At 33.9% G+C, this 16,886-nt stretch overlaps 1 protein-coding gene across 5 annotated transcripts; it reads right to left on the bottom strand.

Annotated features, from left to right (window-relative positions):
* Positions 1–567: 567 nt before the first annotated feature.
* On the bottom strand, positions 568–11,899 carry LOC102604840 (uncharacterized). 5 transcript variants are annotated; one of them, XM_006366344.2, is made up of 15 exons: positions 11,751–11,899; positions 11,160–11,258; positions 7,964–8,091; positions 7,715–7,859; positions 7,436–7,548; positions 5,609–5,692; positions 5,484–5,532; positions 5,273–5,364; positions 4,661–4,799; positions 4,251–4,330; positions 3,888–4,166; positions 2,470–3,854; positions 2,217–2,324; positions 1,310–2,134; positions 568–930 (listed from the first exon to the last, which is right to left on the bottom strand). In XM_006366344.2, the coding sequence occupies exons 2-14, from the start codon at positions 11,250–11,252 to the stop codon at positions 1,575–1,577; spliced, it is 3,255 nt and encodes a 1,084-aa protein (XP_006366406.1). In that variant the 5' UTR covers positions 11,253–11,258; positions 11,751–11,899; the 3' UTR covers positions 568–930; positions 1,310–1,574. The 5 variants fall into 5 exon arrangements, with proteins under 5 accessions (XP_006366406.1, XP_006366407.1, XP_006366404.1 ...); XM_006366345.2 differs by having other exon boundaries at positions 2,470–4,166; XM_006366342.2 differs by having other exon boundaries at positions 2,470–4,166; positions 4,661–4,793.
* Positions 11,900–16,886: the final 4,987 nt, after the last annotated feature.

Raw genomic sequence — 16,886 nt, 5'->3', positions numbered from 1 at the left:
CATAATTTTTAATAAACGAATAAAGAAAAGAATAAAATTTAATTATCACATACAATTTCTCAAAATAAAATAAAATAAAAACATGTCTAAAAGAAGAAAAATAAAACTAAAAGATGAATGAACTATTTGTCTAGAACATCTTTAATTTGAAGCTATCAAAGTTTTCAAAAAAAGGAGGAATTATCAACTTCAAGAAAAGAGACCAGGTTTGGAGAATTCTTCTAAGTCCTATACAAATAGGAATATAAATCGAATTGACATTGAAGTTATTGGAAATCGAAAATATATTAACGTAATTGCAAATAGAATAATTAACCATATTGATTCAACTTACTTTTGTCAATTAGAAATATGTATGTTACAACTTACAATGTAAAGGTATGCAAATTAATTAGTATTATTTGAATAGGATATTGATTTAACTCAAATTAACTTAGCGCTATTACTATCTAGGAAACTGATTAGCAAGATGATTGAAAATTAAAGCATTTAAATAGTCTTTCTTTTAACTTAGTGTTCTAATGTATTTAGAAGGGTCGAGCCCATTTTGACGGCTCTACTTGCACGTAATCGGAAAAAGCACACCATAGTTTCATAGCACCCAGTTTTGTCAAGAAACAAGATATCAGGCTCCACACAACACAACTAATCTTGTCCATGATGTTTCACCGCTAACGCAACAATTTCATTTTTTCCAAAAATAATTAGGAGAAGTTCGGTATAAACAGATATATATTTCTATAACTTCTATCAGCTTTTACTATTTGCATTATTGCAGGCAAGCTCAGAAAAACGAGCTGTGTGTCTCAACGCCTCCAAGTCATGTGTGTGATAACCTGATTCTCCACTCCCACGTCGCCTGCCAACGAAATCATGTAAGGTTTCCTGTCTAAACAACTGTAGAGCCCCGAAAAACTCAGCAGCTTTCACCTGGAATTGTCGTCATAAACAAGCAGGCATTAGTGCAAACTAAAAGATAGTCAAACAGGAATCACAAAACTTGGAAAACAATAGTTTTCAGGAAGGGCTGAAGGAAAGACCAGGAACAATAGTTTTCAGACAATGTTTCCACGCGTATCTTAAATTAAAAGTAAGCTAGTTGCATCATTTAGCTTATATAAGCTATTAGTAGTAAAATTTGTGAAAGGTTTCTTCTTAATCAAATACTCCATTAACTGATTGTTTTCTCCATGTTCGTCTCCGATGTGATAAAGAAGAAACTTTTATTTTGTGAGTTTACCTGTGCTACGATATAAATATAAACCTCCAGATAAGCATACTATTGAGAAGTTGGTTGAAAACCACTAACCTGTTGGTTTATGGACATCCTGTTTTCGAGGATTTCATCCTTCACCAATCAGAAAGCAGTATTCAGACAGTCATGATCAAGCTTCCTTCTAGAAAGGCAAATCGATCATATTCCCTCACAGCTATCCTTGAGTTATTACCACAATTTGAGCATCATTGTATCTTTGATCATCTCAAGCACGTCTGCTAGGTCACACATGATTTTTCTAATTCATTGTTTCTCCCACAACTGTGCTCAACAAGCTGAACAAATCCCAGACGCACATCTATATCCCGAATGTTCTGTTATACAGTTCGCCTGAATTGGACATGCGGAACTTTGGTTCCTCATATCCATTAAAGAGCTTGTTATAGCCCAGCCTTTCATTTCGGAGGAGTTCAGCCATGCCCATGTCATTTCCGCTTGGGACCCCACCATTCCAGCCATCCCACTGGCCATTTGACATCACAGAGTTCCTACCCTGGGGAAGATTCAGTTGTGAAAATGGGGAAAGATTGTTGGCCAGAGTTTGCTCCACAACCCTCGAAGAAATTCCATAAGCATCATTGAAAAAGGTATCCCTATTATCAGTGTATCTCTGATTCTGATGCAGAGAGAGAGATCTTTGCATGAGAAACTGAAGTCTTGCCTCATTTTCAAAACCACTTGGCTGTGGAGGAAAACTTGGAGACATGTCTAGACTAGAGCCATTAAGGCCATTTTGAACCCTGCCTTTACCAACTGCCAAGATTGCAGGATCCATAAACTCAATGTCCCCATTGTTGACATTGCCAATTGATGGATATTCATTGCGCAGTAAGGAGGTGGTATCAAGCATGTGGGTACCTGCAAAATAACTGATTTGAGACACATCCAAGATTACGTCCAATAATGTAGAGAAACCAACCAACAGTTCAAAATTACTGACCAGAGAGAGAAGCAAAATTATGTTCCATTTTCTCATATGCAAAGCCTGGGGGTGGGGCCCTATTTGGTGCTGAAAACCCTGGAGGCGCAGTCATCTGAGATCTCGACACTGGAGAAATAACCAGAAAATGAGTAAGTTAGGCACTTCAAACCTTCTGTTCCTTGTGGATAATTGCACTCAAACTAAATCTTAAACACTAAAAGGAACAGATAGATAAGGGGATAGAATTAAAAAGAACAAGTGATACACTAACCTGATTGCTTATTAGAGGAGAGGTGAGAATAATTGTTGGCAAAACCATTAGATTCCTGATTATTAAATAGTGAGAAACCATTGCGAGTACCAAAACCATCAAGCTGATAACTTCTGCTATTTTGAAAATCTTGATCAAGAGGGCGATGACTATAACTTCTGTCAATGTAACTTAAAGATGGACGAGAATCAGTAGATGCATTCATGGGTTCTTCCTCCCTTGCAAAAGAGAACCTTGACTGATTGCTGCTCTGTACTTTTCTTGAGTTTGATACTCTAGACCCTTGTTGGTTATCAGTTTCTCCCAACAACTTAACCAAGTTCTGAGAGGCTAATGACTCATTCCATGGGTCGAAATCCATAGACAAAATATTAGATATTATATTGTTCTCTCCCCTATCTGCATTAGTACTATGATCTGCAGTAGCAGTTTCACCTTCAAACCTATTCAAGTGCATCCTCTTACTTTCATTAGACAAATAATAAGTGTCATCAGTGCTTCCCAAATATTTACCCGCACAACTGAATGGATTTTCAGGGTATCCATTACGAAGTTCTCCAATACTAGAAGGCTGTAATACTGAATCAACTCTCTGATCAAAAGTTTGCATGTTGGCTCTAATAGGTCCAACCCCATTGGCAAACTGCGAAGAATAACCCTTAAGCTGCCCTGAAGAGTGTAAAGAGATGGAAGGACTTGATGAGTGGCTTTTCTCTAAAATTACTTCAGGGTCCCTATGTCTCTGTGCATTGAAAGATAGCAAATCATCCTCCATTTCAGGAGCTGTGTCTTGTATTCCTTGATCCTGTGTTTCCAGTCTCAAATCAGACGTTTGTCTTGAGATAATAACATCATCTGCAGAAATCACAGATTTCCCATTCGTCTGAGAAGGCGACAGCTCCCTTGATTTCTCATAGGTAGCATGTGACTTTTGTTGTTTATCAATGCTAAATGATGAAAAATCTGAGCATACATTCTCCTCAACATCTGTGGCATCATAGGGATCTTTTGGTAAACTAGGTACATTGGACATCAAAGGAAGATCAAAGGTATTTGTAGCACTGGATGATGTGATCAAATGTATATCTGTGTCCTTCAAAGACGGGGTGATATCAAACTGACTGTTCATAAATGAAGAAGCAGGACGTATGGCTATATCGGTTTTTTCAGAACTATAGGCTGCATCATCTGCTCCTACAGACTGTTTAACAGGTTCTAACATGTCTATTTTACGTTTCTCTTGACTAATGCCACTTTCTTTGCTATGAATAGCTTTCTTTCCTGCTTCGGCAGGCAATGACAAGACCTGACTATTATTGGCAACAACTGTGGAGCATGTAAGTGGGCTACATATTTCAGCCTTCTGTTTAAAAGGTCCACTAGAACTTGGTGCACTGGCAGGCGGCAGTCCATTAGAACTTGGTGCACTGGCAGGCGGCAGTCCATTAGAACTTGGTGCACTGGCAGGCGGCAGTCCATTAGAACTTGGTGCACTGGCAGGCGGCAGTCCATTAGAACTTGGTGCACTGGCAGGCGGCAGTCCATTAGAACTTGGTGCACTGGCAGGCGGCAGTCCATTAGAACTTGGTGCGCTGGCAGGCGGCAGTCCATTAGAATTTGGTGCGCTGGCAGGCGGCAGTCCATTAGAACTTGGTGCACTGGCAGGTGGCAGGTGGTTATTTAATGCACGCGTCCCCCTATAAAAAATAAAAAAATATATTGTATTGTGAAATTTTATGAACCATATATAACTGAGAACAGTGAGTCTTCTAATTGCATACCACAAAGCGCCAGCAGGAAGAGCAGCTGATCTACCAGGGCTGCTATTTGGTGGAGAGCCTCTCGCATTGGTTGCTGAATTCTGCAAGGCATATGACAAGATTAAAAATTTCAGATATTCAGTATGCAAGACGGGCACACTTCTGGTATCAATTCCAGTGAGAATTAAAAATTTAAGACTTCAGCAATTTTCTACCTAAAATCTCGATAATGTAATCATAAGTAAGGAAATGTCGAGAGGTCGATCATAAGAATAGAGCTTCATATCCCTCTCTTGAGATGCTGACTTTCCCATTCGACCTCCAAATAGAGATTTTTCATTCCCTCCTTCCCAAAACGGTAGGAAGTGCGAAAGGGGAAAATGAAAAAGACATGGAAAAAAACAAAAAAATCAAACAAGAGAAAATCTTACATTTGTAGCAGTTTTACTAAAAGGTTTTCCTGCAGAAACAGAGCTGTTATTGCAGTAATCGTCTGCCGCTGGTGGTAAAACATTCCCTGATCTCCGTTGCATACTAGTAATGGCACCAGTAATTTGTTGAACCCTACTCCTTTAAAATAACTATGTAAGTTAATTATTTATCCAATGAATGTCCATATACAACGAACAGATAACACAGAGAGTGACAACACAAGGTTGTCCCACTGGTCCAGACACAACTATATACTACAGTAACATATTACAAGACCACTGAAAAAAACTGCTTTCAACTGATCAGTGTACAGAGTAAGAGTTGAAGCATATCCTGCAACAGCCTGGAAATGCACCTGTTTACTTAATTTTTTAAAAGTAGCATTGACTTACTTACTAACCACCTATTGTTTTTACAAAAATAAAATTGGGACAAAGTAGATGCAAAAGTATGGTTGCTATTTCCTCAGTCATACTCCTAAACTTTAAGGACTTGATATTCCAATGATGAAAATTCTAGAACATTTTAATGAGACGGGTTCCATAAACTATGCTCTTAAGTCTTAAATACCACAATAACAACAAAACCACCAACTAAATAAATCCCGGTACCTTGTGTAAGCCGATATTACTTCATCCTTAGTAAAGCTATCTTCTTGCGATCCAATCTCGTGCAAGTATAAACAATCAGGATTGGTGCAGGGCTGGACCAAAAGGCAACTCTTCCTTTAGAGACATTAAATCTATTGTGGTTCCAGATAAAAACAAAAGATGGCCCCTAATCAATGTTCTGATGGAAATCTAAGTAATTGAGAAATCATACCACACTCCTCAACCAAGCATGACAGTATTTTGTTGTTCCAAAGCACGCTCTGCCAGCAATAAAGTAAAAATGATTACTAAAAAATAACAGCCCGCGCTGCATATCATTAAAGATGAGGCACACACCTTAGAGGTCGACCGTCCAAATTAAATCCATGTACGGCCTGAATACAACGGACTGCTTCCTCCTCCTTTGAATAGGTAATATATCTGTACCCAACAGAAAAGTGAAAAAAGATAGCTAAATAGATAACTGACCTTTTGTTTATAAATTTAATAGCTAACTGATTTTCTTTTGAATGTAAAGAAAAGAACACTTTTTTGAGGATTTTAAGGACCCGGTTGGCCCATAGAATTTGTCTACTTTTTGTGAATTTTAAAAACCAAATTCCAAAATCTACTCAAAAATTGTTTTTTGGGCCAATTTTTTGGCAAAATCTTTTTAAATTTTAAAACTTACCCCAAACTTATATATTTTATAAAAAATCCCATCTATTAATAACCCCAACTAATTCCAATCTACCCTTTTTTTGGTCATCTGATCAGGAAATGCATGCATGCACGTTGTGAAGAGATTGTTCGTAGAATGTGGGAAGATTATAGTAAAGCATAGCTAGTTAGTGCCGTCGTTACTATTTATTTTTTCACTAATGAATCTTCATAACTAATTGTAATTTGACGAATTATAACTAATTATAATTTGACGAATTGTAGTAGTTACTTGTGTTATTAGTATACAACATACCCAGTGATTCGTGTTATTAGTAGTTTTTAATAAAATATCGTGTTATATTTTAGGATAATGTATTATCTAAGTTCATTGTAAAAATGATAATTTTGTGCCAAGCTTATGGGTATCTTTGCTAGTTTTTCAAAACTTTTGGGTATAAGTCAGGTTTATGTTATTAAAAAAAAAAGTGAAATATGTTTCCAAAAACTATAGCCAAACACATTCTGAATCTTCAATCCAAACTTCACTCAAATCTGGTTTCCTAAAAATATTTGGGAATCTATGGTCAAACGCTAGCTAAATGTCCTAATAAACATCATGAAGTCCAATAGTCATAAAAAGGCAAATCCTGAAAAAAAATTGTTGAATATTTCCATGGGAAACTGCTTGAAACATGTCTTATTGCAAGCTTTCTCAGATGAGAGAAATAAGAACTTCGAAGTACAAGTATCAAAAAGGACAGTATGGGGAGGGGCTGGTTGTATTGTATTCTTTGCTGAATTGGGGAATTGCCAGCAGACTGGCACAGTACCAAGAAACAAGAGGATCCAATGAAGTGGACATTGGGTAAACCGAAGGCTCATACACAACAATTTTCTTTTTTAAAAAAAAAGGTAATCAAAATTATCTTCTTATTTATCCCTTCGAAACACCAGGAAAGGAGAAGTACACTCTTCAAGACTGTACCACTAAAATACTTGCCAAAAATCCTATGAAGCAGAAGAGAGTTGTGTATATTAACTTACATGGCTGAGCCCAAAGGTAAACACATGAATATCAATGTAGTCATAAACATGACGTATGATTGGACACAAAATTTAAACATAAGAAATCACATAAAATGATGTAGAAAGGGTTTTCCAGGATTAGGAACAGGTTTTGAACACAGATAACTCAACACTTTCATCTTTTTTTGGTAAAAGAACACAACTCAGGGTATAGATTGCTTAGTTATTTTTGTGAAATGAGCCTCGCAAAATTCTTTTGGACAGCATGTTAAGAGCATCTTCATATATAACCCTATGATGTAGAAAAGGCTTTTCTAGAATTGAGAGACGTGTTTTGGAACAAAAACAACTCTATGCATCCATTAATGCTTGTTTGTGAGGCTTAGAAAGCCTTGACTAATCTTTCCTATGGCACTTTAACAGCATCTTAATATTACTGCTTTACATGAAGCATCTTCAGAGCCAGTGCGAATTTAAATCAAGAAGCATACTTACACACTGCATGTATTATTTGTGAACTGTTGAATGGCACCAGCAGCTGTTCGAGACATAGACACCTTCAGAACCTTCCCATACTGAGCGAAATATTCTTTCCGCTGCAGAAGCTGCTTTAATGGGGATAAATTTGTTCAGTTTGTTAGATAATATTCTATAAATAAAGAAGTGTCAAGCATCTAGGACTAGGACATCCCCAAGTTAAAAGTTTAAAATGAACTGAAACAAAGAATATCTTAAAGGGAGGTGTTAAAGATTCCAAAATTGAAGTGTACATACATCTTCATCAGCTAAACTGAGAGGCAAACCAACAATATAGACAAGATTCCTTTGAACAACACGCACACTGCTAAGTTGCTTTCTCGAATCAGCTGTTTTACTTTTACCCTTTCGAGATGTCAATTTCTTCTCCGAGCTCACCATCCTGTTAGATGACAAAAAACCTATGAAGAATGCAGAAAACATAGGTCCTACTAATCTGTTAATGGAGTTTGTCCGTGAGAACAAGGATATTAATTCATATTTTACTTTTCACAATTTGCTGCCGTGCCAACAATCTTTTCCTTATTATATGGACTGCGGCAAGCAGGACACCGCCCTTCTGTCTCATCCTTCTCAGCCATTTCCATTATGTGATGCCAACACCATACGCATACCTACAGTGAAAGGGGTTCCAAAAATGAACACAAATCAATTTTAAACTAATATAAAAGTCAGAAGCTCTAAACAAAATTGTTGACAGACAATATTAACCCTGTAATGTTGAACGGCATTTATACCCTTCAAAACTATGTTGTTCATTCAAAATTCAATGCATTAACAATACTTCTCTTTATTTCTCTTGGAACATGAAGAATACAAGGAAACTATGAATAATCTAACGTAACAAATAATAAAATGTATCATGATAATGGTGCTAAGCATCTTCAATTTCCTATCATTATTATGCTCGGCAAATCCAAGATAATCTTCACAAACACTAAGTTTGAGTAATTTGAGATGGTGAACAAATGAAGAGACTGTTGTTACAATCTGGTTATCAAAAGAAAAGGAGACCGTTGTAACAATCTAGTTATCAAAAAACGAAAAAGAGACTGCTATTACAATCTCATAATTGTGTTGAATGACCAGCAATTAGGGGAATTAATTGAGTGGCTATCTTGCTCTTATCAGGCATTAATTGAGTGGCTCAACACACATAAAATAAAATAAAATTGAGTCAACTTAAATTTTAACTATAAACTGATACTACAAAGAACATATATGAATCATTTAAGATATAGCTTCAGCTTACAACTCTCTGCACCAAAAACAAAGAGTTCTACATCACTGCCGAAGAAAATACAAACAGTACCAGGTTACAATACATCATATGTGCATCAACTATAAGCAAGCCTATAACTCTCAGAAGCATTGGCATAGAGAAGAAATGTCGTCCTAGCTTAACCTTTAAAGGGATATCCAAATGTCTGTTACACAACTGGTGGCAACATACACCATCGTAGGGCACAATAGCTGCAAGTTTATCTCAGTGATCTAAGAGACTAAACAATGAGTCATACTTCTAACAAGTGAATAAGTAGCCTAGATATGCATAGTGGTGCAGATTTCCCAAATGTTAATGGATGAGAGTCTTTTTCTCCTGGGGTAAAATTAAATGGATGAGCCAAATATAAGATGGTGTTGGTCCAAATTCCATCAGACAAACGAAATGTTATGTGATATTTTCCCCAAAAAAACTGAGTTTCTAATCTATTCAACCAGCAAGATTGAAGTTATCAAAAGTATCCACCAATCCCTGCACAAAATTTGTGTTCTTTATGACCAAGCAAAAAACAAATGCATTGTAGGTTTTAAAAAATAAAGGTGGTACCTGACTAGCTTGCAGACTATCGGATTGAATATTTGCATCCTCCCATTAGTACAGGTACAACCTAGTAACTTAACCTAAAGGTTTAGGCAAACCGACAGAAATCCTCTAATCTTTTTTGCTGAATACCTAGCTCTACCATGGTCTTGATTCCAATTTTATTGACTACCACCCACGCCCTTGGATGCAACCTCATTGATGTTTATACTATGGTTCCCAAGAAACTATTACAGGTTTCCAACTTCTCTTCGACACCCCTAGGCACTAGTTATTCCTAAAGACCTAAACATCTATATTTTGTCTGTTGATAACCTTTATGTTATATAGCGATACACAATTTGTTTTACAAGTTATAGTCAGATATGAATTTTCTCTTATTCATAGGTCTTCGTATATTGTATAGCTTCCTTTTGTCTAGACTATCACATTCTTATAAGCTACTATTCCCTCTATCACAATTTATGTGATTGTTTGATTGAGTATGAAATTTAAGAAAGAAAAAAAAGACTTTTGAAACTTGTGGTCCAAATCAAACCATAAACATTTGTGACAATAGATATCACATTAAAGGTAAAATGGTAAGCTTACCATTAAATTATTCATAAATAGGGAAAGATGCCCTTTTTTGGTTAAAATAAGAAGAAATTGTGTCAAACAACAGTTAGCTTCATGGTTTGTTTAAATTTTTACATAGACAAGGTTCTTTTATGTAATTAATCCAAAACTTACCATGAAAAGGAAACATTAAACCCAACCAACTTGGCAGGAGGGCTGTAGGCATTCTTATCGTTTATTTAGGCTCCCAAGATAAAAGGAAACGAAAACTGAAAAATTGGATATTTCTACATAGAAAAACTACCAAAAAAAACATATCCAATAGGAACATCTAAGTAGGTATTCGGAAATTAAATGCATAATGGAGTTCAAATAAGGACAAGCAAGTACTCTATCAGGCACTAATTCCCCCCTCTCGCAACCTCTCTTGCCCAATTCAGAGTGGATATGCACAACAATTTCCACCTAAAGCACGTGGATTACAAACCTAAAAGAGATAAATGATTATGAAACTCACACGCATAAGTACTCTAGAGATGAAAATATCAGCTTAGCAGAGCTTATGCACAGTAGAAACCTGTTGCATGATTAATCCATTTTTCACCCCCACCTCTCAAACCCCTCCAAGGTAGCTCCCAAGGTTGATTTATACAATTCCTCATTAAAGAAAGCCAGGATTGCATAAAAGAACTTTTTCAGAAGCAACATTAAAAGGCTGAGTTCCAATAACCATTAAGACAATTTCACAAAAATGTTTCGAAAATTACAGATAGAGTTGTTATCATAGACTCGTTTGAGATGCACTTAAGTTCTGAAGCTAGGTGCAAAAGAGGTTATTTCAACTTGCCTAGAGGACACTTCAGCGCAGGCACTAAAAGGAAGTTGCATTAACCAAAACTACTGCTGCTATGGTAGTTCTTTTCCAATTCTTTTCTCCATATAATTGTGATTTGTATTTACAGTTTTTCTTCTTAGATTACACAAATAATTTTCTTAATTTTGCAGTTCCATTAATAACTGCACAGTGCAATATACGCTTAAGGTCTATACACATTTCCACTCTCCTATCACTTTCAAGACAAAATTAGATGTCTAATAATAAAGAGCTATCACCAGAATACCAGCAAAGCAACTCCACTTCAACCCTAATAAGCATGTCTTGATAGAAACAACATGCCAATAACAATGACTAGTCTTCTAATGACCCAGTTTCACAAAAACAACATGGTTTCAAATTACTCATGCAAAACATAGTCAACATCATAAGAATATTATTCTAGAACTTGAAGATTTACAAACCTGATAGCCACACTTGCAAGGCCTCAACTGCTGATCTGTCATATCCATCTCTTCAGCACAGAGAGGACATGTCTTTTCTCCTTGGTCACTCATGGTTACCTTCAAAACGCAATAAATTAATTCTAAACAAAACCAGTCAAATCACACAACCCCTTCACTCGCAAACTAATTCCTCAAGTCAGTCAAAACAAAAATTCACCTCACATACAAACACCTCTACCAAATCCATAAAGAACCATATAGAAAAATAATACACATATATCAAAGTCAAAACTAAAAACAACTACCAACAAAGTCAAACTCTAATACCCACAAAAAAATAAAACTTTTTTCAATTTCCTTCATTTCTCTAATCAATCAAACCCATCGATCCAATGCAAACACACCAACCCATAAAAAAAATCACTTTTTCCCCTCAAAATCAAAAAAGATTCCAGCTTTACACCAACCCATAATTCAAAATCAAAAACCCATATCTCCAAAACCCCAAAAAACAAAATCACAAACACAAATCGACTAAAAAACAATTAGAGATCTGATTAAAAAATCCCAAAAAAGGTACAAAAAACTAGAGTTTGATTATCGACTTACAGTGATGAACTGGATCAATAGAAGAAGAGAAAGAAGGGCAAAATCGCTAAACGGATGAGACGCCAAACGATACAACGATAGAGAGAGAAAGTGAGAGAACCACACAGAGCTGCTTTTTGGAGTTTTGATGAGAGAGAGAGTGAAAAAGGGGTCGCTATTTTTGGAGTGATTGGATTTCGGGTCACCTAATTATTTGTATGAAAAACGGGTCGGGTCGAAAGTAATGGAGTAGTGGCTTTGCACGGGTGATTGACACGTAAGTGATTAAAGAATTGATCGGACGGTTGAGAGTTATTCACGTTGAGTCTGATTGACGGAGATCTAGTGTGGGTTATGTAGTGGAAACTTCCTACTAACTAAAATAATATTTCACAAGTCATAAAAAAGTTTGATTAAAAAAAAAAATTATTTTTTTTATTTATAAAAAAATTTACACCTAAATTATTATTATATTGTTAAGATAAGCAAAGTCTTAAAGTATATATTATTGTAAAGTATCAAAGTTTTTTTTTAATAGTGTTCTTTTATTTGTTCAAAACTTGATATATTGATTGGTCTTCACTTAGATATGTACAATATTGATTTGTTGGATTTCATTGGATATCTATAATTTTTTATTATAAATTTAAACGTACGCGTTATATTTATTATAAGTTTGATTGTAATTAAATTACTTATGTCTACTTTTACTGCTTCTTTATTTGTACAGTTTGTAATATTTAATCTTTGTTTCAGTATTAAATTAGGGGAGAACTTTTTTATCTAGTTTTTTGGTTTCTTGTTTGGTGTCTAAAGTCTACATTGGAGCATCGACTAAATTCGAATCGCGCACTGCATGGCTTATTTCGGGGTGACGTTTTCAACAAAAAATTTCACTAGGTCGAGGGCTTAAATTTGAGACCTCTGATTAAAGGTGGAGCAGTCTCACAACTGTAAATCAAGGGCGAATTTACTAAGGAGAGAGGGATGTGTTGCGTGAGATATGTTCTCCCTTTTTCTTTTCTTTTTTCTTTATTTTGTTGATTTTTTTACTAGTCTTTCAATACGTGCATTGCATGAGTATATCGAAGTTCTTAATATATTTTTGTGTAAAATATTTTTGATATTATGATTAAAAAAACCTGAATATATAATTATACATGAAAAAGTAATGTAAGTTTTTGTGAATGATCGATATAGATCTTTGATATAGTGATTTATTTGCTATAAAAATACAAAATCATAGTTTAATTAGGTATATGTGATATTTTTCTTATCTCATTTTCACATGATAAGGTCATTCTTAAGACTCAACTACATAAATAATAATACTTCATAATCGTATAATTAACGATATTTAATCTTCACTTCAACATTATATTAGGGGTGGATCTACTAAGCAAAGAAGGGGTGTCGCGTCACTTATTAATGCATGCATAACTCTTATCAGCTATCAAACAATCCGACATAAAACGCTAACTCAAAATAGTAAATGTTATGGCGTAATGCACAGAAATAAAAGACGGTGCAAAACTTCACTACTGAAAACAAAGTTCCCATGATGAATATTGAATCATAAAGGGGTGAAAAAGAAAAAAATACTGAATCATAAAGAGTTGCACCTAAGAAAAACATCAACATCCATAGTGTTAAGATTTTGAATTTGGGTCATAACTCATGGATCGTTCATGTAGACCGACTCAACATACATGAAATTTACTCCACAATCCAAACCTAGACCCACCCAATCCACTAGATTTTAATGGATTGGACATGGGCTAAGTTTGGACACAGTCCATTTACTCTAAGCAGCACAAATTAGTCTATTACTTTGGCCCAAATTGATGACCCATTCAAGTGCCAATTTTTAATTTTTTTTTGGTCTTGATTGTCTTTATGGATAATTGGTTCTCTATAAAATTTGTCAAGATTTCTTTCTTTTTTCTTTGTATAAAATCAGATTTGTCAGTTCAATTTCATCTTTCATTCCTTTTTCTTTGTTGAAGGCATACAATTGTTAATTCTGGTTGACTAGTAATTTTAACTTTGACTTAAAAGCAAAAATATGACATATTTCTCATATTTTGGGGATCATGTGCATAATTAATATATACATAAGTCATAACTAACTAATACACGCATAACTCTAACTAATAACCAAACGACCTTGAAGAATCAATTAAGACCTAAAGCAGTTGATCAAATATACATACACAAATACACATGTGTGCATATATAAATTATTTACGACTTTTTTTTATATGTACTTAATGTTTGCGTTTTCTACCTATCTAGTTGACACGTGATTGACGTGAAACATAAATTTTGGAGGTGTCTAGATGATCATTTTGTAAGTTGGAGTGTTCAACTAACATAATGGAGAAAAGTTGAGGTATCTACACATGCACACTCAAAATTGAAGTATTTACTTGTTTTACCAAATTTGAGTGTTTATTTATGTATTATGCCTATTAAATTATAGCTTCACTAATACTTAACACGAACTCGGCTGAATTTTATTTTGAAGCGTTTGAAATAAAATATTGCATCCGTCCACGTTTATAAACTGAGAGAACCGTTTATGATACAAAAATTCTAAGCAACAATCAAAATAAATATTATATTTAAAATAACAATACAATACGATACAATATATTACCATCGTCCAAACAAGCTATTGGGCACCAAATGTAAGAAGTTTTTTTTTTTTTTTTAAAGGAACGATTAAACTTAAAAGACTCAAAATCTAAAATTGAGGTTGATACTTTTGGGTCTTGGGATAAACCAAAAAGTGAAGAGTGTAATATACAACTTAAAATTTGATTTTAATTAATAGCATGAGTGTTATGTTAATTATTTTCAAACTTAAGTGAGAAGTTAGTCCAATAATTTGTTGATTATAGAATTAAATAAATATAGCGGTTGCTTTCTTTAATAGTTACTCCTAATATTTTTTTGATTAAGTGGTTTCATATAATTAAATTGAGTGTCACCAACCCTTCAAAGAAAAATTTCTACGTTATTGATTCATCATAAATATAAATAAATCAAGTCATCTCACACATCATGTGGTCATGTGGAGGTGTAATAAAACGTAATTAAGTAAATATAATCTTTTTTCAAATAGTTCAATTTTTTTCTATATAAGTAGGTCAAACAATAATTCAAAGCAATGGAGGAAAATCATATTTGTGATATCAAACGTAAATGTTTAGTACTAATTGCTCTTACTTCATCATGCAAATAAAATTAACTTAAAATATTTTGATCCGTGTTTCAGTCCAAGTAATCTCTGAGTGGTCAATAACTCATCCATTTATTAACTATTTTGATCCACTCACATTCCGTCCAACTCGTCTATTTAACACCTCTAATCATGCATTTAATTGCACAATTTACCCTTTAAATGAGTCGATCTTTAATTTATGTCCTTAAAAATTCAAACTTATGCCTAGCAGGACATAGCTAGGTTCTTTAAGAATAAAGAACATAGCTCGTGAAATATTATGATACAAAATATAAACTTATATCCCGAGAAAAAATTATTTGCACATAGGGGAAAAAGTGCAAATGATCCTGCATGCATGATAATAAATTCATCTCCTCTAATTAAAGCGTCTTCCAGCTGGTTAATCAAAGCAATTAAAGACTAACATTTCCATTGTTGCTCAAAATGGAAGCATAATGAAAGTCGTCAAGCATAATTAATTTATTTTTTTAACAAAGGAACAAAATGAAATAATTAAATAAATAGAATTCATCGTGGATATAATAACACCAATATATTCAATGTAATTCTAGTGGAATATGAAGAAGGTAGTTTATAACACATATGAAAAGAAAATACAATAATGAAAAAGTCAGCTGAAAATAATGAAGAAAAGAACAATATCAATAACAAATATATAAGACGATAACCTAAGCAAAAGAAAAAGTAAATTGAAGAATAAGATATATAGTTGGATAACAATAACAATAATAATAATAATAATAATATACTGATATTGAAAACTAGACAACGTTTTACTATCTATTAATCATCTACCCTAATCTTTGACCTTCATATCCTTTTGTCTAAGATCATGTCATCGATAAGTTGCAAATGTGTCATATATTGTCTAATCACTTATTCTGAATACTTCTTCGGCCTATCACTATCTCTCTTTAAGTCTACTATAATCAATCTTTCACACCTCCTCACTGAAATATCTAAATATCATTTTTTTACCGAACCATCTGAGCATCTTAAAAAAGATGTTTAACTTTTTTGATAAATAAATGAAAGATCATAAGAAAAGGTTATTCAACGTTGACCATGGGATTTTCTTTAATTTTTCAACATAATTTGATTCCCCTTCTTGATTAATTATTGCTGACATAAATTATTTAGAAACTTTTGTTATTAACCACACTTTCAAATGTAATCTCAATTTGTATATATACCAAAAATCACTAATCACACAAAGGAGTACATAAATCTTAGCCTTACAAAATACAAACTGAGTAAATACTATTTACAAAGATGCTAATACCAAAACTAATTTAGATCATTATAACACTCCATCAAATAATATAATATTGCACCACTATCTGTATGGATGATTAGTGGATTCCACTCAATAATTATCAAATTTTTATAAATAGGATCGAGAAATAATAGAAGGTACACGGATCTTATTTTTATTTTTATAAGGTAGAAAAATTATTTTTGATAAATCTTTGATTGAAAAACATTAATTATATCTAGTTGACAAGAGAAAATGTCGATTGAGTTCATGTTAATGATTGTAATTTTGGCAAAAAATTACCCATTCATTTTTTTTTGTCCATCCCACCTACTAAAGGCAAAATCAAAATTTTCATTTTATAATTTTGAGTTTTAAAATAATAACTTTAAATGTTAATAACTGAGTTTTAAATTTAATATTTAGCTGAATTCGTAACCTAACTTTTATCTCCTCCTCTGCTCCCACCTACCCCTTTTCTCTATTAATTGAGTCCATTTAGAGATATGTATATTATCCCACTTAGATGATTATCCTATTGCCATGTGAATCAACTTCAAAATTGCTAATATGATCTCATCAATAATTGATAATGCAAGTTCTTATTTAACATTATGATGTGATGTTTTTGCTAACATTTCACATGCATTCA

The sequence above is a fragment of the Solanum tuberosum genome, unplaced genomic scaffold (genome assembly GCF_000226075.1).
Source record: "Solanum tuberosum cultivar DM 1-3 516 R44 unplaced genomic scaffold, SolTub_3.0 scf00623, whole genome shotgun sequence".
NCBI classification, from domain to species: domain Eukaryota; kingdom Viridiplantae; phylum Streptophyta; class Magnoliopsida; order Solanales; family Solanaceae; genus Solanum; species Solanum tuberosum.
The sequence above is the reverse complement of the archived record's forward strand: the minus strand, read 5'-3'. Positions and strand labels throughout refer to the sequence as shown.